Source organism: Corylus avellana, chromosome ca9 (genome assembly GCF_901000735.1).
Source record: "Corylus avellana chromosome ca9, CavTom2PMs-1.0".
Lineage (NCBI taxonomy): Eukaryota > Viridiplantae > Streptophyta > Magnoliopsida > Fagales > Betulaceae > Corylus > Corylus avellana.
Genome location: NC_081549.1, coordinates 20247154 through 20272674, shown reverse-complemented (window position 1 = coordinate 20272674; position 25521 = coordinate 20247154). Strand labels below are relative to the sequence as shown.

The following is a 25521-nucleotide window of genomic DNA, read 5'->3' as shown; positions in this document are numbered from 1 at the left end:
GTTACTTGAAGGTAGTCGAATCGTTTCACAACCCCCAAAGGCTATTAGAAGCGGCTAAACCATGCTCCTCTCTAGGTTTTTTTTTTTCCTTGATGTGTCATTTTTAAATGATATTTTTAATTAGATATGACCTTTCTCTCAACCTACATGCATGTCAATCATTTCTTGTAGTTAAAAAAAAAAATTCCAAGAGAGGGGGAGTGATTTTATGTATTTTAAATCTTAGAAAGCAACAACAATGACAATGACCACGATATATTCCCTCTGATTTTATCTTGGATAATATCGTCTATACATATGGGGATACTATTTAAGTTTCTATTATTGGATTGACATTGATATGACTCAACTTTTGAATTAAAACAATGTTTTCAACTCTTCACATGTGATTTTCAAAGAGTTGTTTATTTTGTACGTAACAAAAATTTCTAATCAATTAAGAAATTGAGTTTAATTCAAGAATTGATAATAGTTGACATATGATTCTAGCGGCCTATGCTCATCAAAGGAATGTCTTAAAAGTGGATCCAAGGAAGATTTTGTGGGTGGTGAATGCAATCAAAAGGAAATCATCACAATAAACGCTAATTGGGCGGCCAAAAGAAGGATGCGGATGAGTCAAACCTAGTAGGCATTTTTAACGTATATATAATGTTTACATTAATAAATAAATAAAAGAGAATAAAGATGAAGCATTTCTCATTCTATTCTCTTCTTTTTCCTCTCAATTTGCAGAATCCATCCACGTATTGAAGGCTAAGAACATACACAATTATTGTTATGGTACGTAGAAAGAGTCGCACATGGGAATCAATTCATCCAATTATTATCATCTAAGTGAACAGAGCTAAACCTTTTTGTTTTTTGCAGGCCTCTAGCCCCTACTCATCTTTATTGATTAGGGAATTCAGGGGGCCACGGCCACCGTCCGATCTCTGTAAGAGCTGGCACGTAAGAATCGATCTCAGCTCTCTATTTTATTCCAATTAATCGTATGAGCAGATTAATCTATATAATTATGATAAATTTATGCGAAGCAAATGATCAATTCCATCTCAATGAGGTAATAAAGTAATGGATACAGTAGAAAGATGAGAAATGAGGCAGTGGGGGTGGGGCAGTCTTTCTATCATTAAAGCGTGGTTAACAAGTTATGGCTTAAAGGTCCCAGTGTGTGGCTACGTGAATTAGTCACCATACTCATTAATACACGATCATGCACTTTTAAAAAACATCATTAGTTAATTTTGGATGAGTTTGGTATTATTTATTTTGTCGCAAAATATTTTTTTAAAAATGGTTTTCAAATGATTTGGTATTTTTCGATTTTTGATTTGACTAAAAAACTTTCTTTAGTGGAAAAAAAATGGCTTATATTTTTAAATTTCATTGAATATTTTTTGATTTTGAGTTTTTTATTCTCGAAACTGCTAGAGCTACGACAGAGATTGTTTGAAGCCATCGACCGTTTTTCGTTGTCACTCATTTTTTGTACGAGGCAAACATATTTTATGAAAAATAATTTCATTGAAAATATTTATCAACAAAAGACATTTTACGTTGTTTGTTTCCCTAATTTACATATGATATAAATTAAATATTTTATCAGCCTTCAAATGAATATGATATTCTTATTTTTAAATGTTAAAAAATTGTAAAAAATTATTTTATCATTCTTTTAGATTATTCTCACTTTTCTAATGAAATAGATCTAGAATTCTGTTTACAAGTTTTAATATGACACGAAGAGTAATTTTTTAAGAAAAGATTTTGAACTTTTATTATTAATTATTTTATAATTCTCCTGTTAAAAAAAAAAAAAAAACAGAGTCTAATTATTTTGCTCATACAAATAATAATAAAAATAGTAAATTAATCTCATAGTTCTGTCCAGGTAGATAGATTAGTGAGTGTAAAGTGGTGGCGTGTGTATAAAATAAGGCTTTATAACTTATAAAAGTCCAAGTGATCCAATATTAATCATATAGATTAAATATGTTAATTAGAAAAAGGAAGCATGGGTGTGAGAATATCGAGGAACATGTCCCCTTGATTAGCGGTGAAGCATGGGTTTTGTGTCCTAAGAGTGTCGTTAACCTTTTGATGGTGTGAGTGTCTGTCTGGCTCTGGCTGTCCATCTAAGTGTTCTGGAGATTCTTTTCGAGAAGTTTGACCATCTGTCCCCCTCAATTGGCAGCTACCACTTTGACTAACACAACCCAACAGGGATTCTGGCTTCTGCCATTGTCTCTCTTTAGTGGAAACCTGACTAATTAAACCCAATCTTCCTTAATCCTGTTTTACTTGGTGCTAATTGTCGTATCAATATATCTGTCTTTTTATCTGTTTATAAAACCATCCATTATATGCTTGACCACATCCATTCATGCGGGGATGAAATGATAATTTTCTTTTGTCGGAGTTGGTGTATCCAAAGATAAACTCATTGGATGCGGGTCTCTTCGGATCATTTGGTTTGCCCGAGTAAACTCATTTTTAATTAACCCTATGGACTGACCGAATCCGGCCAAGTCTAGATGGACGAGCGCATAAGTAATAGAGATATGTTGGGTGTGTTTGGTAAATAATTGTGTAGTGAATTTTTGGTTTGAATAGTAATAAAAAGTAATTGATTTGATATAAAATTTGAATTTTTTGTATAGAAAAATGAAATCAATTTTCTCATGAACCCTCATCTAAAACCAACCAAATTCAAGAAAACACACAATATAAGAAAGAAAGAAGCTCACTCGTAAAGTTCTATCGATTTAAGATTTGGTGTGCGATTTCTTCAAAAGTCGAAGTATAAATGAAAAATCAAGCTTAGTTTTAATAAGGGTAGGATTTTTTTTTTATTTTTTTTTTTTCACGAAAGTGGGTTCAGTTTGAGTTTTATCCTGAGCTCCCTCCTCCTCTCCCTCTCCCCCCTCCTAATCCTCCCTCGCCTTTTGCGCGTTTTTCCATAATTTTCTTTGTTTTTATAAGTATTTTTCGACTAGAAATTAGCAACTCCAGCCGCTACCGCCCACCCTCCAAGGTGTTGTGCCTCCATTCTCCTCCATTCACTCCACCACGTGCCAACGTTGGCCAGTGCTCAATATCTCCTCCACTCCGGTCACTACTGATTTGCTAGCTGTGTTGCTTGTTTTGTTTGTTTTGAATAATAGTTTTATCTTTAGATCTGCTCTCGTGAGTGATCTATGAGGAAAATGATGTAGTTTTCCGACCGTTTTGGGTTGATGAGGAATAGATCTAGTCTTCTCAGGAGCAGATCTATGCTTTTATGGCTTTTTTTTGTTGAGGCTGGGTTTTCTTTGTTTTTTGTTGTCTGTATTTTTGTTTGAATAAGGATTGTTCAAACCTTTGGGTTGTGGATGTGATATGTTTTTAGAGCGAGGAAGATAAGTTACATATGCATTGAGTTGAGTTTGTTTGGAACAGATCTGGTGTTACAACTAAAAATTAGTGGTTAACAGATGTAGATATCATAAATAGATCTTGAATGTTTGATTTTTATATAAGCATCTATGATTTGTAACCTCATAGCTTTGGCTATGATTTTTCAGAGTTTTTTACTCTGTGATGTAAGAGCGTTATACTCGTGATCCTATTCAATGAGATTGATTTTTTTGATTTTTTTTTTTTTTATAAAAAAGGTTTAAGTTTTATCCCAAAAAATATATTTATTTAATTACATGTATAAAATTTAAAGAAAAATTTCAAAGCGGGGAGGCATACCCTGCCTGCTATTGTGCTAGAGTGTTCCGTGCCATCACTAAAAATTGTTAAGTCATTCCCCCCCACCCCACTTTTCTTGAAACGGCGGTCCACCAACATTTTCTTATTATCGAGCAAAATCCTTTTAAATTTTCTAATATAATATAATATAATTATTCCAATTTCACTATTAATATCTATCATCTTTGTAAGACTATTAATTATTTATTGATTCATTCTATCTTAACATAAGACCATTGAATTTAGCTGTTTAATTTTTTTTTAAAAAAAAATAGTATTTTAAGAATTTATCATAAAATTATTCTAAAAATTGAAAGAATCTGATCCTTCTTTTATCTTCCCTAGAAACAGACAGCCGTTTGTTGTGTAACTATTACTCGGGACCATTTTGGCTACGGTCCTATTGTAACTTGTATCATTCTTAACCATTAATGGAACAATTTTTGAAGTGAAAAAAACATAGCATCCCAATGGTCATAAAAGAATACGATTTTATTACTAATAAATATTTATTATTCAATAATTTGGTAAACAAGTAATTAGATAATACACTAATATTATTTGATTCTCTTAAAAATTTAATTATATGCCACCTTACTTTTTTTTTTTTTTCTTTGACATGTCCACACAAGAGGGGGAGGGGGATTCGAACTAATGACCTTCGCTTCATTAGGCGTGGTTCTAGCCGATTGAACTACCTCTTGGGGACAACAACCTTACATTCTTAAAATAAGGCTTAAAAAAATCGATAACATTAAATAAGGGAATCAAATAATATTAAAGTCATTTTTGAATATTGGAATAAATGCTAAGGAGATGGGAAAAATAGAATTCATCTCCTTTATACGTTCAAAATGGGGAAAAACAGTTAAAGATGATGAAATCATTGAAATGTTCCATTCTCATAACAAGGCAAAGAAAGAAACCAAATAAAAAACTGAATTAATGGTTTAGATTTTATTTTCATAACAAAAAAAATAAATTTTACAAATAAAAGAAAATGCTCCAATTGGCATATTAGATTTATATAAAAAGATTATATTCTTTTCCAAATGCATGAATCACTTATAGATTTCAACGGACAATATTCTTCTCCTTATATTACGGTATTTGCTTAAGACATATTGCGCTTATTCTTTGCTATATATATGGGATAAGTCTAGGTGTGTTTTTCATTCATTTTGAGGTTAAATTGAAGTGTTTTAGCTAGTGTACTTTTTTCATCTAAATATGAAACATTCTTCATCATTCTCTCTTCTTTTGGTGACTTTGCTAGTTATCTCTTTTAGTATTGTAAACTCTCTTTTGTACAAATGTTCTTTCTTCTTCATTATCTTAAATCAGTTTAAATTGCAATGTTAAATTTCTTATATATTTTTAATAGTTGTTTAGTGCACCAAAAGACTTCTTGTTGTTTATATTCAATAAAGAACAAAGTCTTAACATTCAAATTTTTTTTTTTTTTTTTTTATTGGTGTATAAAGATTATTTCTAGTTACTCATTCGTATATGGCGCTAAAAACTAAACTATTTAATCAAAAATATAGTTTAGACTTCAGAAAATTGGCCTCTTTTTCTTCTTCTATTTTATTTTATTTTTTATTTATTTATTTTTGTGTAGCGTGGTACAAATAACCTGGTTAAACTTTTTATATTGCTAGAAGCTAGAAACAATTGATTGAACAACGTACGTAATTTATTTTGTGTTTTGCCAATGGTTGTTTCCTTTAATGTGTAATGTTATAATATAATTATGTTAGCATCATAATGAAACTATTATATTTGCCTTAATTACTTCAATATATATATATATAAACAAATACAAAAACAAAAACAGGCGTACAAAATGCTTTTTTTTTTGCGAGTAAGGCCCAAACTCTTCTGGAGTTGTTTGGGGCTAGTTCTGGCTTGTTTAAGAGAGGCCTCCAACCGAACAATATCTTGGTATCGGTCATCTTTTGGTGTGCCTTCGTTCAACTCAACCCACAAGCCCAATTAGGTTCAAATTCAGACGGCCCAATAGGCCTATGGGTCTTGTTTGCTGTATCTTCACTCTTTGATCACAAGCTTGACAACATTATCCTCAAAAGGCGACTTCTTCGCTGTATCCTCGCCTTCCAACACTGAACACTCTCTCGTTTCCATCAATTATCTTTTTTTTTTAAAAAAAAATTTGAGAGAATTCAAAAAGAACTATAATTCTCCTTTTAGCATTACATTATACAGACTAATTCAATAGTTTATTACTGCCATTTTAGTATAAAATAATTACAAAATAAAGATATAATTTCTAACATTTCGTTAAATTCAATAGATGGGCCAAAGTTCAAGTAGATTTTTTTTTTGGTTAACATTCTTTTTTTTAAAAAAAAAAAGAAAAAGAAAAACGGTTAGTGGTGGGGACTAACGAGCACTGATTCACAGCACGCGGCGTGCGTGGTACGCCGTGCAAATTTTTTTTTTTTTTTTTTTTTAAATTTTTTGTACGCGTGCTGTTTATCTTTACCCGAGACTAATATGACAGTTTTCAACCACGTGAGTTTGATGGATGTCAGGGTCTCAATGGTGGTACGGGTACCAAACGGTTGACACGAATCTTTGTAAATTGTATTTGACAAAAAGATATTAGACGAACTCTTCCACCTATAATCCCGTACGAGTACTTTCTTATTTTGATAACTGCTATTTATCTTTATTTTGCCTTTCCTTCTATATATATTTTTAAAAATCAATTATTAAATATATAAAACTCCCATGTTTACTTATGTTTGTTCTACAAATTAATAACTGAATTTTTTCAAAATTATTTTTTTCCCGCCACCACCTCTTAGGATACAAGAAATCGTATAAAACAGAGGTCACTAGTTCGAATCATCTTCTTCTTCTTATGTAGAGTTGAAAAATCATAAGACTTAGTCGTTCAAAACATGGAGTAGTTGGATAAGATATTATTGCTTAATATCTCATCTAATCTTCAAATCCTTGGTTTGACGTTGTGTTATCTGATTTTTCATGGCGACATTAATATCGATGATTTCATATGTTGATTTTTCTCCCTAAGCCAGAGCCACACACTTGGGAATCTCCGACTATTTCTTGATATTTTCTCCTACAAATTGTGTATTTCTTGACATGGGAATTGCATATTCTGTACGAAATAAATTGCGTGGAGGACCATCTGCCTAAATTATGACCACGTGCTTAATAGGCAGGTTGATGATGCCAATTTTGCTATGCCAGTTTGAAGCAGGGTGGGGATTTTGTACAATGAGGCTATTTTATTACAATGTAATAGGACAACTTCATCTCACATGATCTAAATTCTTAGAGCACCAATCAATCCCATCTATTTCTTTGTTCGCTCATTAAAACTTAAAAAATTCAGATTATTGCATGGGATTAGAGGATATATTTTTACCTAATAAAAGCTGTAGTTTAAAATAAATTAGCGGGTTAGAATTGACGAGTTCAATATATTTAATTAAACGAATCGGATTATAGTTGACCCATATATAGTATTATATTCATACTTCGATAAGGCATGAACTCCACTCATGACATTTAGAATTGATAATTTATGACATGATTTGTGTTACGGCATTAACCAAACATCAAATTAGCAAGTTAGGATTGAAGAGTCTGATCTGTTTAATTAAATTAGTTGTATTAATGTTAACTTATATAGTTTTAAAAAATCCTGATTTTATCTCAATTAGACAATAAACACAAATTGCCATCTTTAAATTTTGACCCAAGAGTTATTTGTAGCATTTTGCAATATTCATATTTCTCTAAATGTTATTCGTGGAATTGTAGGAGCTATTCAGGATGAGATAGTCACATGTGATTACGTGTAAATATTATGCGCATGAAAAGGAATAGGGAAGGTTCCGAGTAGCTTCTTGTTTTAAATTTTGTACTTATCTTGCTCTCCGTTTTCCATTTGCAATCCTATTGCTGATCTTCTGATTTGGGTATAATAATCTCTATTCCTAAAAAAATCCTATGCCTTCTCATCCACTCAATCTCCGGTTGAATTGTCTTTAATTTTATTCTTCTTATATTCATTTATTATTATTTTTTGTCCCATTAATAACAATAATAATAAAATATTATATATATTTTAAAAAAATTATAAAATAAAATTATAAAAAATTAAGAGTACACAAACTACCTCATTTGAGGTTGGAGGTGGCTTTGGTTTAGGGTGGCTTCATATGGCCCTACCCCCAAGGACCAAACAATTTTTTTTTTTAGTTTGGCTATAGGAGATAGTTGGACCACCCTTAGCCGGTCATTGAGGGTGGCTTGAGAACCACCCTTAGCTAAAAGATTAGAGTAGCTAACCACTCTTTATTTTTTATTTTTAATATAAAATAATATTTTATTATTATTTTTTTGTTAGTAAAATAAATTTCTCATTTCTAACTTTAAGATAGAAGAAATCCTAGCCACGCGGATTTGGGGTAGTGCCGTAGTGGGAAACAATGTGGAGCAGGCACCCATCAACTGTCGGTGAATCCGGACCAACCATCAAGTGGACCCGACTGGAAACGTAGACGGCTCTGATTCAATTAAACCGAATCGTTGGATCAAACTGAAGCGTACAAGTATTCATATCTTATTGCCTTTACTACCTGCTTAAACCAAAAGCCCAAAGGCATCAGAAACCTGTCCCTGTAAAAGAGTCGAGACGAACCAAAACCAATTTTTCTTCTGGGAATCTTCAAGCTTTTTGACGTTACTCACGCGTTAAGCGCCGTTGTTCTTTTTTCCTCTGATTACAAAAGCCAGAGGTAGCAGAAAGGGGAAGTAGAAGAAGCTAAGAGACAGAAAAAATGGTGAAGGATAGGAAAATAGGAGTGGCCATGGATTTCTCAAAGAGCAGCAAGAACGCCCTGAAATGGGCTGTAGATAATTTAGCCGATAAAGGTGATACCATTTTCATCATCCACATTAACCCCAACAAACTCGACGAGTCTCGTAGCCAGCTTTGGGACAAATCTGGCGCTCGTAAGTGTCTTCTTCATGTTGTCGATCTTTCGTTTCTTTTTTCCTGGCTTTGATCTGATCTGAAATTTGATATGGGGTTTTTGTAGCTCTGATTCCTCTGGTTGAGTTCAGAGAGCCGGAGGTTATGAAGAAGTACGATGTCAAGCCTGATATCGAGGTTCTTGATACCCTTGACACCGCTGCGAGACAGAAAGAGGTTTTTTTTTTTTTTCCTCTGTTTTTGAGTTTTCTTTGGTGGGATCCAAAAAATTTCTCTTTTCTTGTTAAATAGCATGTTAGTGTTAATGTTTATGGCTTTTATTGGGTGGGTATGAATGTGATTTTTAGGTGAACATTCTGACGAAACTGTACTGGGGAGATGCGAGGGAAAAGCTTGTAGATGCTGCTGAAGATCTGAAGCTGGACTCTCTGGTAATGGGAAGCAGGGGACTCAGTACCATCCGAAGGTAAAAACATGGAGTTTTTTTTTTTTTTTTTCTCAAATCAATCAAAATATCAATCGTGTGTCGTTTCTGGGGTGATTGTAATCGTGCCTTTGTGGAACAGGATTCTGCTTGGGAGTGTGAGCAACTATGTGATCGTGAATGCTACTTGTCCTGTCACCATAGTCAAGGATCCAAGCTTTGGCAAGTAATTTGGATCTTGATTTTGAGCGATATCTATTGTTGTTATCATTTACGTTTGCCCCCTGCTTCCATTTTATGTTTTCCTGAATACATGTGAATTTCCTTTTTGGAGGACAATTGAACACTAAATAGATGGATGGATCATGGATATGTACTCCTCTGCTCATCAATTATGAAGAATATTTTATACTTATATTTGGCGTATTTAATTCGGCCTCACTCTGCAGATTTTTAATGGCCATAAGACACGGGCTGTTTAAGGTCCTTGTCTTGTCATTTATTAATCTCTTTGTCGTTTGTAAATATGTATATGCCGATTACCGTGAATTTTCATTTTGTTGTTAATGTTGAAGAAATCTTTGTGAGCATTTTCAAAAATAACACACATCTTCTTATCTATGATGAAGATAAGAAGATGCAGCTAGCACTATGATATACACAAGATTTGATGAATAACAATTTAAACCATTTTCCAATATTGCAATTGATAGGATTTGAAATTGAAGATTTAAATGGTTAAGTTTACAATTTTTTTAATCAACTTAACCTTTTGTTGATGCCCTTTTATAAAGCAACGATCTCATAGGTTACTTGGCCCATAATTAAGCCTCTCTGCTTGTTATTATATTTTTTATTTTTTTTATTTTTGTAACAAAAATCTGAATTTCATGTATCATTTCTTATCTCGGCAAGCCTACAGAGAATATTTACAAAAGATAGTGCTTGAAAGATGTTAGTCGAGGTCCCTGCCTGCTAAAAATATAAATATTTTCATAGCTATTACCACAGCGTTGACTTTGATTAGTCCCTTCCACCAATCAATTCAACCCCAGATCCACTTACTAGATTTTCTTCATTGTTGGAAGTTTCTGCAAGGGTGAGAAGGATCTAGATCCTACACGTCCAAACAATAGTTGCACTTCCTGGACTCCACATTCAACTTGTACAGTATAAAAGTAATGTTATAAATCAAGTTCACTACTAAAAAAACAACTGGCGTCTCTCTCTAGGTTTCTCTCTGGGATTCTTTTTGGGGTTTCTTGGAGTGGCACAACTAGGTGAGGGGAAAGTCTCTCTCTGTTTTGACAGGAGGGGGGTTTTTTTGGGTGGTTAGTTCGAGTAGTTGGGTGTGGAGAAAGAAGATGGTCGAAGCTTTGGAAGATTTATGTAGTCGGATAACACTGACTGGCGGAGAACAGAAAGGGATTTCGATCACAGAAGGGGAGGTCTCTGTTGTAAGGAAGCAAGGTGAACAATGTCTGGTGGGCAGATTATGGTCAGAGAAGTCTACAAATAAAGAGGCTTTTAAAACTGTCCTTACTAGGATTTGGAGGACTATAGGGACTGTAGTATTCAAAGAAATTCAAGACAATCTATGGTTGTTTGAATTTTCTGATGCCATTGATAAGAGGAGGGTCTTGGCAGGAAGGCCGTGGGCTTTTGATCGACAGATTTTGGTCATTACTGAGTTTGACGGGAAGACTCCTCCATCACAGATGACATTCATGTCTTCTCCTATATGGATTCAGGTTCATGAGATGCCGTTATTATGCATGTCTAAGGCGGTGGGCATAAAGATTGGTGAATCTATGGGGGAATTGGAGGATGTCGATTTAGCAGGGGATGGGGCTGGCTGGGGACGTTGTCTACGATTAAGGGTGCATATTGATCTTTCAAAACCATTGGAGCGTGGGAGAGCTTTGCATTTGGGTGATCAGTCCTATTGGGTAGTTTTTAAATATGAAAAACTCCCAATGTTTTGCTTCTTCTGTGGGAGGGTGGTCCATGGTAGGTTGGGGTGTCCTGCAAGGCAAGATTCAAGGGTGCATGCGGCAGAGGACAAGAAAGAGTGGGGAACCTCGTTGAGGGCGGAGGTGCGTAAGCAAAATTCTTCAAATGGCAGCGGTGGTAGGCCTAGGAATTCCAAAATGGGGGAGGAGCAGAATTCTGATGACGGCGGTTGTGATGAGCAGCAGTTTGATTCACGTAGCTCCTCTTCTACCGGGAACGTGAGGAATAATCGCCATACACGTGGTGATGAGGGTGGAGAAGATTTAGGATATTACGGGTCATGTGGGGGAGATCATGTACCTCGTGCTAGAATGCTTGAAAAGAGTAAGTTGGTAGATAAAGTTCCACGTAAGGGTAAGGAAATTTTAACTCAAGTCTCCCCAATATGCCACGTTTCAATTGAAACAGAGTTGAAAGGCACGTGTGGAAATGTTCCAATCTTCAAGAACACCAATGTGACTCCCACATTCCAAGATGTGGTCCAGAAGATTCCCATAATGGAGGATGAAACTATGGTTCACGTGTCCCCTTCTAGTGCTTTGATAATAGATACTTTGCATGCAGAGAAGTCTATATCATGTGGTGATGAAATGGAACCGAATGGAGGAGATACTACAGAGGTACCACAGGAAGGGATATCACGGCCAGGTTTGAAGAGTGTACGCACTTGGAAGAAGAAAGCTCGGTTTAAGAAATTTTCAGAAGAAGGAAGGGCTTCGGGTTCCTTTGGTGAGCAGAAGCGGAAAGCAGTAGGCGGAGTGGTTGAAAAGCAGGGGGTGAATGCAGGTAAGAAAAGTAGAAAGATAATGGCTGATTCTTACCAAAGTAAATCCACACAGGCGGAGGCTGTTGAGCAGCCCCGCCTAGCATTATGAATCTGTTAAGTTGGAACTGCCGGGGAATTGGGAGCCCTCGGAAAGTTCGTGACCTTTGCCTCTTGGTAAAGGAGAATAATCCCAACATTTTGTTTATTATGGAAACAAAGTGTCAGAAGTATAAGCTGGAATTTCTTCGGGTGAAAATGGGTTACATGGGTCTTTTTGTGGTGGACCCGGTGGGGAGTAGCGGGGGTCTTGCTCTTTTTTGGAGGAATGATATTAAGCTGGAAATACAAAACTTTTCAAGAAGACATATTAACTCCATAGTCATGCAGGAAGACAGTGACAGTTCTTGGAAGCTTACGACCTTCTATGGGCATCCCGATTGGACAAAAAGATATGAGTCATGGGCACTCTTGCGGCATTTGCAGTATTTCACTCCAGAACCATGGCTGGTGATCGGTGACTTTAATGAGATTGTGTCACAATCTGAGAAATTCGGGACGGTTATGACAAGAGAGGGGCAGATGGAAGCTTTCAGGGAGGTATTACAAGACTGCTCATTGTCTGATTTAGGCTATAGAGGGTCTTTATTTACATGGACCAACTGTAGAGAGGGGGATGATTTCACAAAAGAGCGTCTTGATCGTGCTGTGGGGAACCGTGAATGGTGTGAAGGGCATCAGATGTCTGAAGTATGGGTACTTGCGGCGAGATCCAGTGACCATAAACCACTTTGCTTGCGGCTGGGTGGTGGAGAGATGAGGCGTACAGTTTATTCTAAGAAGTTTAAAATAGAAGCCTCATGGATGGTAGACGAAGACTATAAGCAGGTGGTGGAAGAAGCTTGGGTCAGTGGCGGGTTAGGAGGGTCCAAAATGCAGGTGGTAAAGCAGAAATTGGCTAACTGTCAAGCTGATTTATCTTCTTGGAGTTCACGTAAATTTGGAGATGCTACCAAGAAAATCAAAGATAAAACTAAACAGCTGGAGTTGCTGCAGCGGGATGAGGAACCAGCAAATTGTGAGTCAATTAAAATATTGAAGCATGAGATTGATTTTATAATGGAGCAGGAGGACCTCAAATGGAAGCAAAGAGCCAAACAGAATTGGTATCAACATGGGGATCGGAATACCTCTTTCTTTCATGCGTGGGCGAGCCATAGAAGGAAAATTAATCAGATTAAACAGGTTGTGGATGAATCTGGGACCATGTGGAGGAAGCAAGATGAAATTGGAGCAGCTTTTGTTCATTACTATACAGCCTTGTTTACGGCAGGGGAAGTCCAAGGTGTGCATGAGTGTTTGGAGGGTATGGGTGCCCGAGTGACGGAGGAGATGAATGTCACACTAACTAGGACTTTTACAGTTGCTGAAGTGGAATGTGCACTCCATCAAATGCATCCGTTGAAATCACCGGGTCCGGATGGCTTTTCAGCTTGTTTTTATCAAAACTCTTGGCAAACAGTGCAAGGAGAGGTATGTCATGCAGTGCTTGATTTTCTCAATTTTGATGTTTTTGATAAGGATATCAATGCTACCAATATAGCTCTTATTCCAAAAGTTAGCAACCCTACTAGAATTACAGAATTTCGGCCAATTAGTCTTTGTAATGTTATTTACAAGATTATTGCTAAAGTGTTAGCTAACCGAATGAAGAGGGTGTTACCCAATATTATTTCTTCTACCCAGAGTGCCTTTATACCAGGTAGACTTCTAACAGATAATATATTGGTGGCATTTGAAGCTCTACATACCATGGATAGTAGAATGAAGGGGAGGGAGGGTCATATGGCACTTAAGCTGGATATGAGCAAAGCCTATGACAGGGTGGAGTGGGATTTCTTGGAGTTGATGATGCGTAAGATTGGGTTTAATGATCGGTGGGTTAATCTGACCATGACTTGTGTTCGTACTGTTTCGTATTCAGTGGTAGTTCATGGGCAACCCTATGGCAAAATTATACCGACCCGAGGCATCCGACAGGGAGATCCACTTTCACCTTATTTTTTTATACTATGTGCGGAAGGGCTGAGTTTCCTATTACAAAAGGCGGAACGGGGAAGAAGAATCACAGGTCTCCCGGTTACTAAAGGGGGCATTCGACTGAACCACCTGTTTTTTGCTGACGATAGTCTTCTATTCTGTAAAGCGAATAGGACTGAATGGGAGCATATTCAGGAGATTTTGGAGACCTATGAGAGAGCTTCAGGTCAGAAATTGAATAAGACGAAGACTTCTTTGTTTTTTAGTAGGAATACTCCGGCAGATACAAGAGCTCATATCCTATCTCTTGCGGGGGTTTCTTCCACACAACGGTATGAGAAATATTTAGGGCTTCCTGCTTTAATTGGTAGATCAAAAAGGATTGCTTTTTCTAGTATAAAAGGGAGGATTTGGGATAGAATGAGTGGCTGGAAAGAGAAGTTTCTCTCTCAAGCTGGGAAAGAAATTATGCTTAAAGCAGTTATCCAGGCGATTCCTACATATTCGATGAGTGTTTTTCTGCTACCTAAAACGCTTTGCCATGAGATCAATTCCATGATGTCTAAGTTTTGGTGGGGGCATAAGGAGAATGACACTAAAATGGCTTGGATGAGTTGGGAGAAGCTTGGAAGGGCAAAGGAGAAAGGTGGGATGGGGTTTCGAGATTTGGAATGTTTTAATTTAGCTCTTCTTGCTAAGCAGGGTTGGCGGCTCATTCATAATAATGACTCCTTGGTTGCTCAGATTTTTAAGGAGAAATATTATCCTAAGGCATCTTTTCAAACATCCAATTTAGGGAGAAGACCCTCATATGCTTGGAGAAGTATTTGGTCATCCAGGAAACTACTTCAGGAGGGTATGATGTGGAGAGTAGGAGATGGCAAGTCAATTAAAGTCTGGCAGGATCGGTGGATCCCTTTACCAACTACTTATGCAGTACAATCTCCTGTTAATACTCTTGAGTATGATGCTAGGGTGTGTTCTTTGATTGATGAAGATACTAAATGGTGGAAAAAGGCACTGGTTTATAGCATTTTTAGGAAGGAAGAAGCAGATACTATATGTAGTATGCCTATATGTCCTAGACAACAAAGTGATCGTATGGTGTGGGTAGGATCTTCTAAGGGAGATTTCAGTGTGAGAAGTGCCTATCATTTTGCTAAATCCATGATGGAAAGTACTATAGGCAGTAGCTCCAATACAGACCATAGCATCCAAATCTGGAGGGATATCTGGCGTGTAAGGGGACCTCGAGTATTAATGTCATTTATTTGGAAGGCTTGTGCTAATATCTTACCTACAAGGGAGAATCTGCATAGAAGAGGTGTGATTGAAGATCCTATATGCCCCATTTGTAAGATGGAACCTGAAACAGTAAGTCATGTTCTTTGGAATTGTCCAGCAGCTTCGGATGTTTGGTTTGAATGCCCTTCCCGGATCCAAAAATGTGCTGTGATTGAGGACTCTTTTTTGAACATTTTTAAACAGATGCATGACAAGTTTGAAATGGAAGACTTACAGTTTATTGCTATTACAGCAAGGCTCATTTGGCTTAGACGTAATGATGTTGTTTTTGGTGGCGAATTTCTGTCTCCTTCCTTGTTAATTCGTAGAGCAAAAGAGCAGCAAGAGGCCTCCAATTCTGCTGACCAAGTCCGTCGTGATAACCTATTCAAGCCAAACATCTTGCTGGAAGCTAGTTGGAAGGCGCCGAATATGGGTTCAGTCAAGGCAAATTGGGATGTTGCGGTTGATCGAGATAGAGGGAAGATAGGTATTGGTATAGTAATTCGTGATTATGAAGGAAAGGTTGTAGCAGCGCTTAGTACTCTTTTTTCTGCTCAGCTTGACCCTTCATCTGCAGAAGCTTATGGTGCGTGGAAGTTGGCTGATTTCTGTTCTAGAAGGGGTTTCCATAAGATTGAGGTGGAAGGTGATGCACTAGAGATTGTACAATCTCTACGTACAGATTCAATTTGCATGCGGAGTTATGGACATCTGATTGAAGGGGCAAAATTATTGCTTAACACGGCAGCCCACTGGGAGGCTAAACATGTTAGAAGAACTGGCAATGAGGCTGCCCATTTATTAGCTAAGTTTGCTTTTGTTTCCACTGTAGAGCAAGTTTGGTTTCTGGAATGTCCTATATGTATCCAGGAGATTGTTCTTGTTGAGCAGGAATGCTGTTAATCAATACAAGTCTGGATTCTCTTTTCAAAAAAAAAAAAAAAAAAGTAATGTTATAAATTATTAAAATATAAGAGTAATAGTAAAAATTATATTTTTTTTATAAAGTATTTTATAATGCTGATATGGTGATTACAATTAATTGTTGAATTAGTCATTGTTAAAAAAAAAAAAAAAAACGCAATCAAATTCGGACCATTCATTTTAAGTATTATTTGGTAATCTTTGGACCCAAATCTTTGAAACATAAATTCATCTAAGATAAAAGAAATGAGAAACCATGAAATTACAAGATAGGTCATTACACACATAAGCTTTAAAAGCCTGAAAAGAACAAGAAAAATAGTCATGACACGAAGGTAGAAAATAAGATAAAATTACAAGCACACGGCAAAAGCCCACTTATTACAATATGGATTATTATGTGTGTGATTTTCACCAACTGTGAGTGTCGATGGTAAATTTGTCTATTTGGAAGCATTAGCGCCTCCTAAGCGAATTCGAAAATAGGTAATTAGTTTGTCTCTTGGAGGAAGACATTCTTTAACAACACTGTTAGTCACGAACTCATGACTCCAGTTGGTAAGTTTGGGAAATTTCTACTCGTCAACAAGTTTACTCCCGAAGCTTCTTCAAAAACTTCATGCCAAAAGGCAATGGCGTTAGCGATAATGTCTACCATTCCAATACTTTCTCCTCCAAAGAACCTCTTTTCCTTTAGCTCTTCCTCTAGAAACTTAAGAAACTCGTGCGTTTCTTCCACAGCCTTCTCACGCTCTTTCTCTTCACCCCAGCAAGCTTTAAATGTCGCTGGCAAGCACTAACGAAAGAAATAAAAAAGAAAAACTCAAAATTTTTTTTGGTGGATTGAATCGAAGGAAGATTATAAAAAACCAGCAGACAAACACTAAAATTGAAGGAAGGTAATTAGAGAAAAGATATTAATTACCTTGTCGTCTATGAACTTGGCCCAGAAACGTGCAATGGATCTCTCGTACGGGTCTTTGGGCAACAAGGGATATCCTTGCCATGTCTCATCAATATATTCTAGAATAACTTGGGACTCCACTATAGGCTTTCCATTGTGTACAAGCACAGGAACCTTTTTGTGAATGGGGTTATACTTGAGAAGCAAAGGACTCTTGTTGGTCAAATCTTCCTCTATGTATTTATAGTCAATTCCTTTGAGTTTCAGAGCCAACTCTACTCTGCGACTAAAGGCGCTTGCCCACACACCAAACAACAAATTCCTATCGGATATAAACAGTGGATTCCAATATGCATATATAATTCGACCTTTGAGAACAAATTCCTGATTTTGGCGCTTATAATTTACCATTCATTTTAAGTATTATTTGGTAATCTTTGGACCCAAATCTTTGAAACATAAATTCATCTAAGATAAAAAAAATGAGAAACCATGAAATTACAAGATAGGTCATTACACACATAAACTTTAAAAGCCTGAAAATTACTAAACAAAAAGAAAAGAAAAACAGATTCATGACACAATGACAGAAAATAAGATGAAATTACAAGTACACGGTAGAAGCCCACTTATTACAATGGTGGATTATTATGTGAGCGATTTTCACTTTACTGTAAGTGTCAATGGTAAATTCGACTATTTAGCAGCATTGGTGCCCCCAAAACGATTTCGAAAATAGGCAATTAGTTTTTCTCTTGGAGGCAGACATTCCTTGATAACAATGTTGCTCACGAACTCATGACTCCAGTTGGTAAGTTTGGGAAATTTCTCTTGTCAACAACTTTACTCCCGAAGCTTCTTCAAAAACTCCAAGCCAAAAGGCAATGGCGTTAGCGACAATGTCTACCATTCCTATACTTTCTCCTCCAAAGAACCTCTTTTCCTTTAACTCTTCCTCTAAAATCTTAAGAGCCTCCCACGTTTCTTCCACAGCCTTCTCACGCTCTTTCTCTTCACCCAAGTAAGCTTTAAATGCCCCCGGCAAGCACTGACCAAAGAAATAAAAAGAAAAACTCAAAATTTTTCTTGGCGGACTGAATTGAAGAAAGATTATAAAAAACCAACAAACAAACACTATAATTGAAGTTAAGAGATCGAAAAGATATTAATTACCTTGTCGTCTATGAACTTGGCCCAGAAACGTGCAATGGCTCTCTCATACGGATCTTTGGGCAATATGGGATAGCCTTGCCATATCTCGTCAATATATTGAATAACTTGGGACTCCACGATAGGCTTTCCGTTGTGTACAAGAACCGGAATCTTCTTGTGAATGGGATTGTATTTGAGAAGCAAAGGACTCTTGTTGGTCAAATCTTCCTCTATGTATTTGTAGTCAACACCTTTGAGTTTCAGAGCCAACTCTACTCTGCGACTAAAGGGGCTTAACCACACACCAAACAACAACACTTCTTCTGCCATTACGAGACTTGGAGAACTTCAGTTTAAAGAGTAGTATTGTGCTGTAATTTTTTGTGGTGCTTGGCTGCTCTCTTTTGGGTCTGATGCCATTTTATAGAGCCACGATCCAAGAGTTGACTTAGCGGTTAAGATTCTATGCTTGTTATTACACGGTCATTATTCATTAAACATTTAAACATTGGAGTTGGTGGTTGTTGACTTGTAGTTACTGCCGTGGGGAAGAAGCAGTACTTATCCAGAAACAAAGAAAACAAACAAAAGACTTGGAGAAAAACCTAATCATTAAATTTATTTTATGTTTTTAGATTTTTAGAGTCGGTTGTGTTGAAAAATATAGGTCTCATAACTTTTTACAAGATTCATTTTTTTAATAGTGTATTTTAATAGGTCTCATTATTTTTTTTTTAATTTTTTATAATTTTTTCTTTTTTTATCAAACAAACCAATTTTAACTTTGTATTAAAAGCACTTTTTAAATTCTTTAAGTAATTCACTTTTAGATTATGTTTGAAAGTATGTTGAAAAGTAAAACTGTTAAAGTAATTTTTTGTTTTAAGCTTGATCCCCTTTACTAGCAAGTCAAACATGGGAACAAACCCCTCACGGCTCACGATATGGACTTTGGAAAGAATTTACATCCAGAGTAATTGTGTTATTTGATAGACTCTTATATAATTGTTGTACAATTATAATAATGTGACAATAAAAATCAACATTTAAATTAACAAGAATCTGTAAAAATAAAAATTAATGACCAATATTTATGGCCATAAAATGTCCTTTCACAGCACTCATAAAATGGCCATAAAATGACCGAATTCTTTTTAGTAAGTGTCGGTAACATTTGGGCCCAAAATATATTACTCAAGAGTCAACTCTAAAATAAAATTATACGCCAATTAATAATAGATGATTTTTTTGGGCAACAACTTAATAGAGGGAGAACGTTGACTGCAGAGGGGTCAGTGATGATCTCTTATACGTCTCAAGAAATTGAGATAAGGGATGATGTCAGCAACTGACGATGACATGTATGAATTATCATTCCCAATGCCCTAGAGTAGTGGCTCAACAATAACTTTCACTTGATTTGATAAATTCTTTTTAAATTTTTAAATTTTTAAATTTAGTTATTTGAACTTTCAATTACTTTTAATTTAGACCATTTCGTTAGATTTAAAACGTTAAAAGTAAAATAATGATGTTTATACCCATGACTTTAAAAAAAAAAAAATCCAAATTTACCCTCACTTTCACTTTTTATTTTATTTTATTTTTTATTTTTTATTTTTATTATTTTTTTAAAAAGGGTCTCTAGGTCTCTGGCAGGGACCCACGCGGGTCTTGGCCAGCTTGACCTGCGTGGTCTTTTTCCTTTTTATTTATTTTTTATTTTAAAAAAAAAAAATGAAAATTAGGGGTATTTTAGTCTTTTTAGGATTTGCTGTTAAAAGTTAATGGCTAAATCTGACGAAGATGTCCAAATTGATTGCAATTGAAAGTTTATGAAACTAAATTGAGAGATTTTAAAGTTTAGGAGGAAGTTTATCAAATCGAGTGAAAGTTCAAGAATTTTCAGTGAAGTTACCTCTTTTACATTTTAGTTTTGATGCGACAAAATTTAAAATAATTTTAAACGTTTTATGATATTTCATGTATAACTTGTTACTACAAGTCTACTACAACATTTCCGCGACAAATAGGTGGATAATTATCGATGCTATAGTTAGTTTCTATCGGATTCTGACAAATAAGTTGGTCTTGGATCCATTTCTGCATTGGGCTTCCTTGTTTATGAACTATTTAAACCCAAAATACAATAAACTAATTACCAAAAATGAAAAGTACATTGAATACAAGTATATTTTCGAGACAGTTTTTTTTTTTTTTTTTTTTTTCGGTACCTAGTTCTATTCTTAGAGCATGTAAGTAAAAATGCAGGTCACTATTACTTGCTTTAAAGACCAAAATCAATTTGATAGATTGGAGTGTAAAATTTTTTCTCTAATTTATAGATTACTTTTTGGGAAAACTTCACTAAGGACCCCCAAACTTCCACCCATTTTGAAATATCCCCTGAACTTCAAAATTTTTTAATTTAGTCCCTTGAACTTTCAATTGCTCTCAATTTGAACCATTCCATTAATTTTAGCCGTTAAAAATTCAAAAAAGACCAAAATATCTCTAATTTTTGTTTTTTTTTTAAAAATAAAAATAAAAAAAACATTTTAGAAGTTGAAATTTTATACAAAAGTCAAGGGTATAAACATCATGTGACGTTTAAAATCTAACGGAGGGGTCCAAATTGAAAGCAATTGAAAGTTCAGAGGACTAAATTGAGAGATTTTGAAGTTCAGGAGGGGTATTTCAAAACGGGTGAAATTTGGAGGTCCTTAGTGAAGTTTTCCCTTACTTTTTCCATAATTTTGTACATCACATTTTTAAAATAATTTAATAGAGTACATCTTTCTAATCACATATTAACAAGTATTTAACGTGTTCTATGATACTGTAGCACAGTTAACTCCTTTTATTTTTTATTTTTTTGGGTTGGAATAACTTATTTAAATATTAATGCATTGTAAATGCCTAACAAATCATTTTAAACAATTTATCGAAATTCTTATTCTTATTTATAAACCATAAAAAGTGGATTCGGATATACGTAAGTCGGCCTTTGAACCCAAAACATTGAACATGACATAAATTTATCCAAGATAAAGAAATGAGAAACCATCATTTTGAAGAATTACAAGATTGAGCTTTGCTTGCCGGACATAAACTTAAAGCTTGAAAAATAGAAAACGAAAAGAACAAGAAAAACAGTGTCACTACACAAAGACAAAAACATAAGATGAAATTACAAGCACATGGGGCGCAAAAGCCAATTTGCTATACAGTGGTGAATTATTATGCAAGCGATTTTCACCAACTGTGAGTGTCCATGATAAATTCATCTATTTGGAAGCATTATGACTCCCAAAGCGCTTTCGTAAATGGGCAATTAGTTTGTCTCTTGGAGGCAGACATTCCTTGACAACACTATTGCTCACGAACTCATGACTCCAGTTGATAAGTTTGGGAAATTTCTCTTTCGTCAACAACTCTACTCCCGAAGCTTCTTCAAAAATTCCTTGCCAAAAGGCAATGATGTTAGCGATAATGTCTACCATTCCAATACTCTCTCCTCCAAAGAACCTCTTTTCCTTGAGCTCTTCCTCTATGAACATTAGAAGCTCAGATGCTTCTTCTACTGCCTTCTCATGCTCTTTCTCATCACCCCACAAAGCTTTAAATATCACAGGCAAGCACTGAAAAAAGAAAAACTCAAATTTTAGTCTGATCAGCTGCATTTTCCCTCCATGTCTCTCGGTGGATTGATTATTTAACGTTTGTTTATAGAAATGATGCAAAATTGGTAGACAATTCCAACATTAGCGGACCCATGTGCTATAATATTTTTGACTGCAATGTAGAAAGGAATTTTGGATTTATCTTTTTCATATACATATGAGCTGCTAAGATTATCCAAAAACTAGAAGACAAACACTATAATTGAAGGAAGCTAAGAGATCGAAAAGATATTAATTACCTTGTCGTCTATGAACTTGGCCCAGAAACGTGCAATGGCTCTCTCGTACGGATCTTTGGGCAACAAGGGATATCCTTGCCATGTCTCATCAATGTACTCCAGAATAACTTGGGACTCCACGATAGGCTTTCCATTGTGTACGAGGACAGGAATCTTCTTGTGAATGGGGTTATATTTGAGAAGCAAAGGACTCTTGTTGGTCAAATCTTCCTCTATGTATTTGTACTCAACTCCTTTGAGTTTCAGAGCCAACTCTACTCTGCGACTAAAGGGGCTTCCCCACGTACCAAACAGCACTACTTCTTCTGCCATTTAAGACACTTGCGAGTTCTTGCGCTTTGAAAGATTGTGGTGCTTGGCTCTCTTTTGGGTGTGATGCCCTTTTATAGAGCCACGATCCAAGAGTTTACTTGGCCGATAAGCTTCTACGCTTGTTATTATATGGTCATGAAATTCTGGAGTTGGTGGTTGTTGCACGAAGACTTGTAGCTATTGTCTTGGGGATATGATATTCTTTTTATGAATTTTTCTAAATACTATTTTTTGTTATTGTTAGCCGATAATTAAGGCTTTGTGTCTGTCACGTAGTCAATAAAAACAACTTTTTTCTAAGCACATGGTCTACTAAATCGTGGAGTTGTCGGTGGTTGCATACAGAAATTCCCAGTGATGCTATAAAATGGATCCGTCAACGGTCAACTTTCAGATTCCATTTGTCAAAAGCCAAAAATCACACAGATCTAACAATAGCTTAGGTTCCGGGAAGGTAGACAATTTCATGCGTCATTCCTTACCTCAGAACCATCGTAGAATGCGTCATCCCGACGGTCACATGCCACTCAAAACCATTGAAACCAACTACCATTCAAAATATTGTAGATTTTTTATTTTTAACAAAAAATAGCATCTAAAACAACTATATTATTAAATGATATCTTAAATACAAAACTTACCAAAAATGAAAAGTACATTGAATACTAGTATGATTTTGAGACTAAAATTTTTCTCCAAATTGAAATAATCCAGTTTTGTACTCTTTTATTATTATTATTATTATTTTTTTACAATGCCTACGTTTCTTTAAAGACAAATATTAATTTAATAGATTAGGGTGAAAAATTTTTATCCGATGTAAATTATATGATAACTTTGTCCATAATTTTGTGCACCACATTTGTTAAATAATTATTAGCTTGTGGTCATAATTAAATAGAGTGCATTTCTCTTTCTAATCACATATTAACAAATATTTAACGGGATTGAATCATTTTGTCTTCCCCAATGTCTCTCTCTTAAGAAAACCCAAATACACAAACTGCCATAGGAGGAGGGAGTTTTGGCTCTCAAGCCCTCGAGAGATTTGTATGATATCCATATACCATTAATTAATACGCAATAGACTCTACACGAGGTAATCCCACAATAATCGGTTGAAATTGGTATGTTTATAAACTATTTATTTTTCTTTTTTAATGAAATATTATCTATCTCTTCTCAATTCTGGCCTCAGGAAAAAAAAAAGAAAAAAACTGAGGCTAGTCTACAACGTACAACATTTGTGCTACAAATAAGGGTAATTATCGACGCTGTAGTTAGTTTCCATCGGATACATTTCTAAAAAATTATAATTTGTCTTGAAGTCTTTCATTGAAGATAGACAACCCATGCAGCCCACCCCTAAAGAATAAAAAGCTTAATGGAATAAATGATTTAAATATTAATGCATGGTAAATGCCTAACAATATCATTTTATAAGATTCATCCAAATTATAATTCTTATTTTATAAACCATAAAAAGTGGATTCCAATATGCATAATTCAACCTTTGAGAACAAATTCCCATTACAAAAATTATGGTCATTAGCAGCGACCCCAAGTTGCCACTAATGAGGAAAAAGTTGCCGCTATTTACAAATACCGGCAACACGCGACCGCTATTTGGTAGTTGGTAGTAAGTGGACGGTAAAGCTAAATACCGGCAACTTTCAAAGTTGCCGCTAATGACCCCTCATTAGCGGCAACATTTGGGTCGCCGCTAATAGTTTGGTTGCTAATGACCAAATTTCTTGTAGTGTCCTCATTTTGGCGCTTATAATTTACCATTCATTTTAAGTATTATTTGGTAATCTTTGGACCCAAATCTTTGAAACATAAATTCATCTAAGATAAAAGAAATGAGAAACCATGGAATTACAAGATAGGTCATTACACACATAAACTTTAAAAGCCTGAAAATTACTAAACAAAAAGAAAAGAAAAACAGATTCATGACACAATGACAGAAAATAAGATGAAATTACAAGCACACGGTAGAAGCCCACTTATTACAATGGTGGATTATTATGTGAGCGATTTTCACTTTACTGTGAGTGTTGATAGTAAATTCGTCTATTTCGAAGCATTGGCGCCCCCAAAGCGATTTCGAAAATAGGCAATTAGTTTTTCTCTTGGAGGCAGACATTCCTTGACAACAATGCTGCTCACGAACTCATGACTCCAGTTGGTAAGTTTGGGAAATTTCTCTCTTGTCAACAACTTAACTCCCGAAGCTTCTTCAAAAACTCCAAGCCAAAAGGCAATGGCGTTAGCGACAATGTCTACCATTCCTATACTTTCTCCTCCAAAGAACCTCTTTTCCTTTAACTCTTCCTCTAAAATCTTAAGAGCCTCCCACGTTTCTTCCACAGCCTTCTCACGCTCTTTCTCTTCACCCAAGTAAGCTTTAAATGCCCCCGGCAAGCACTGACCAAAGAAATAAAAAGAAAAACTCAAAATTTTTCTTGGCGGACTGAATTGAAGAAAGATTATAAAAAACCAACAAACAAACACTATAATTGAAGTTAAGAGATCGAAAAGATATTAATTACCTTGTCGTCTATGAACTTGGCCCAGAAACGTGCAATGGCTCTCTCATACGGATCTTTGGGCAATATGGGATAGCCTTGCCATATCTCGTCAATATATTGAATAACTTGGGACTCCACGATAGGCTTTCCGTTGTGTACAAGAACCGGAATCTTCTTGTGAATGGGATTGTATTTGAGAAGCAAAGGACTCTTGTTGGTCAAATCTTCCTCTATGTATTTGTAGTCAACACCTTTGAGTTTCAGAGCCAACTCTACTCTGCGACTATAGGGGCTTGCCCACACACCAAACAACAACACTTCTTCTGCCATTACGAGACTTGGAGAACTTCAGTTTAAAGAGTAGTACTGTGGTGTAATTTTTGTGGTGCTTGGCTCTCTTTTGGGTGTGATGCCCTTTTATAGAGCCACGATCCAAGAGCTTACTTAGCCGATAAGCTTCTACGCTTGCTATTATATTCATTATTCATTAAACATTGGATCGCGGAGTTGGTGGT

At 35.6% G+C, this 25521-nt stretch overlaps 3 protein-coding genes and 2 pseudogenes across 3 annotated transcripts; 1 reads left to right on the top strand and 4 right to left on the bottom strand.

The window, feature by feature from the left end:
* The first annotated feature begins 8381 nt into the window (after positions 1-8381).
* On the top strand, positions 8382-9570 carry LOC132192327 (universal stress protein PHOS32). Its single transcript, XM_059607625.1, has 4 exons — positions 8382-8751; positions 8838-8947; positions 9079-9197; positions 9298-9570. The coding sequence occupies exons 1-4, from the start codon at positions 8577-8579 to the stop codon at positions 9383-9385; spliced, it is 492 nt and encodes a 163-aa protein (XP_059463608.1). The 5' UTR covers positions 8382-8576; the 3' UTR covers positions 9386-9570.
* Positions 9571-16448: 6878 nt separating this feature from the next.
* LOC132162448 (probable glutathione S-transferase) lies at positions 16449-17497 on the bottom strand (annotated as a pseudogene).
* A 63-nt stretch (positions 17498-17560) lies between these two features.
* LOC132162642 (glutathione S-transferase U8-like) lies at positions 17561-18636 on the bottom strand (annotated as a pseudogene).
* Positions 18637-21290: 2654 nt separating this feature from the next.
* On the bottom strand, positions 21291-22609 carry LOC132191993 (glutathione S-transferase U8-like). Its single transcript, XM_059607164.1, has 2 exons — positions 22161-22609; positions 21291-21879 (listed from the first exon to the last, which is right to left on the bottom strand). Exons 1-2 carry the CDS (start codon positions 22470-22472, stop codon positions 21526-21528), a joined length of 666 nt encoding a protein of 221 aa, XP_059463147.1. The 5' UTR covers positions 22473-22609; the 3' UTR covers positions 21291-21525.
* A 1717-nt stretch (positions 22610-24326) lies between these two features.
* On the bottom strand, positions 24327-25434 carry LOC132192048 (probable glutathione S-transferase). Its single transcript, XM_059607236.1, has 2 exons — positions 25028-25434; positions 24327-24902 (listed from the first exon to the last, which is right to left on the bottom strand). The coding sequence occupies exons 1-2, from the start codon at positions 25334-25336 to the stop codon at positions 24549-24551; spliced, it is 663 nt and encodes a 220-aa protein (XP_059463219.1). The 5' UTR covers positions 25337-25434; the 3' UTR covers positions 24327-24548.
* Positions 25435-25521: the final 87 nt, after the last annotated feature.

What these genes read in the sequence shown, in the direction of transcription:
- LOC132192048 (XM_059607236.1), bottom strand. Translation starts at nt 25,336, where the DNA reads ATGGCAGAAGAAGTGTTGTTGTTTGGTGTGTGGGCAAGCCCCTATAGT. An exon ending in CCAAGTTCATAGACGACAAG is followed by an intron (nt 24,903 to 25,027) that starts GTAATTAATATC and finishes TTCTTTGGTCAG; the next exon opens with TGCTTGCCGGGGGCATTTAA.
- LOC132191993 (XM_059607164.1), bottom strand. Translation starts at nt 22,472, where the DNA reads ATGGCAGAAGAAGTAGTGCTGTTTGGTACGTGGGGAAGCCCCTTTAGT. An exon ending in CCAAGTTCATAGACGACAAG is followed by an intron (nt 21,880 to 22,160) that starts GTAATTAATATC and finishes TTCTTTTTTCAG; the next exon opens with TGCTTGCCTGTGATATTTAA.
- LOC132192327 (XM_059607625.1), top strand. Translation starts at nt 8,577, where the DNA reads ATGGTGAAGGATAGGAAAATAGGAGTGGCCATGGATTTCTCAAAGAGC. An exon ending in CCGCTGCGAGACAGAAAGAG is followed by an intron (nt 8,948 to 9,078) that starts GTTTTTTTTTTT and finishes TGTGATTTTTAG; the next exon opens with GTGAACATTCTGACGAAACT. An exon ending in GGACTCAGTACCATCCGAAG is followed by an intron (nt 9,198 to 9,297) that starts GTAAAAACATGG and finishes TTTGTGGAACAG; the next exon opens with GATTCTGCTTGGGAGTGTGA.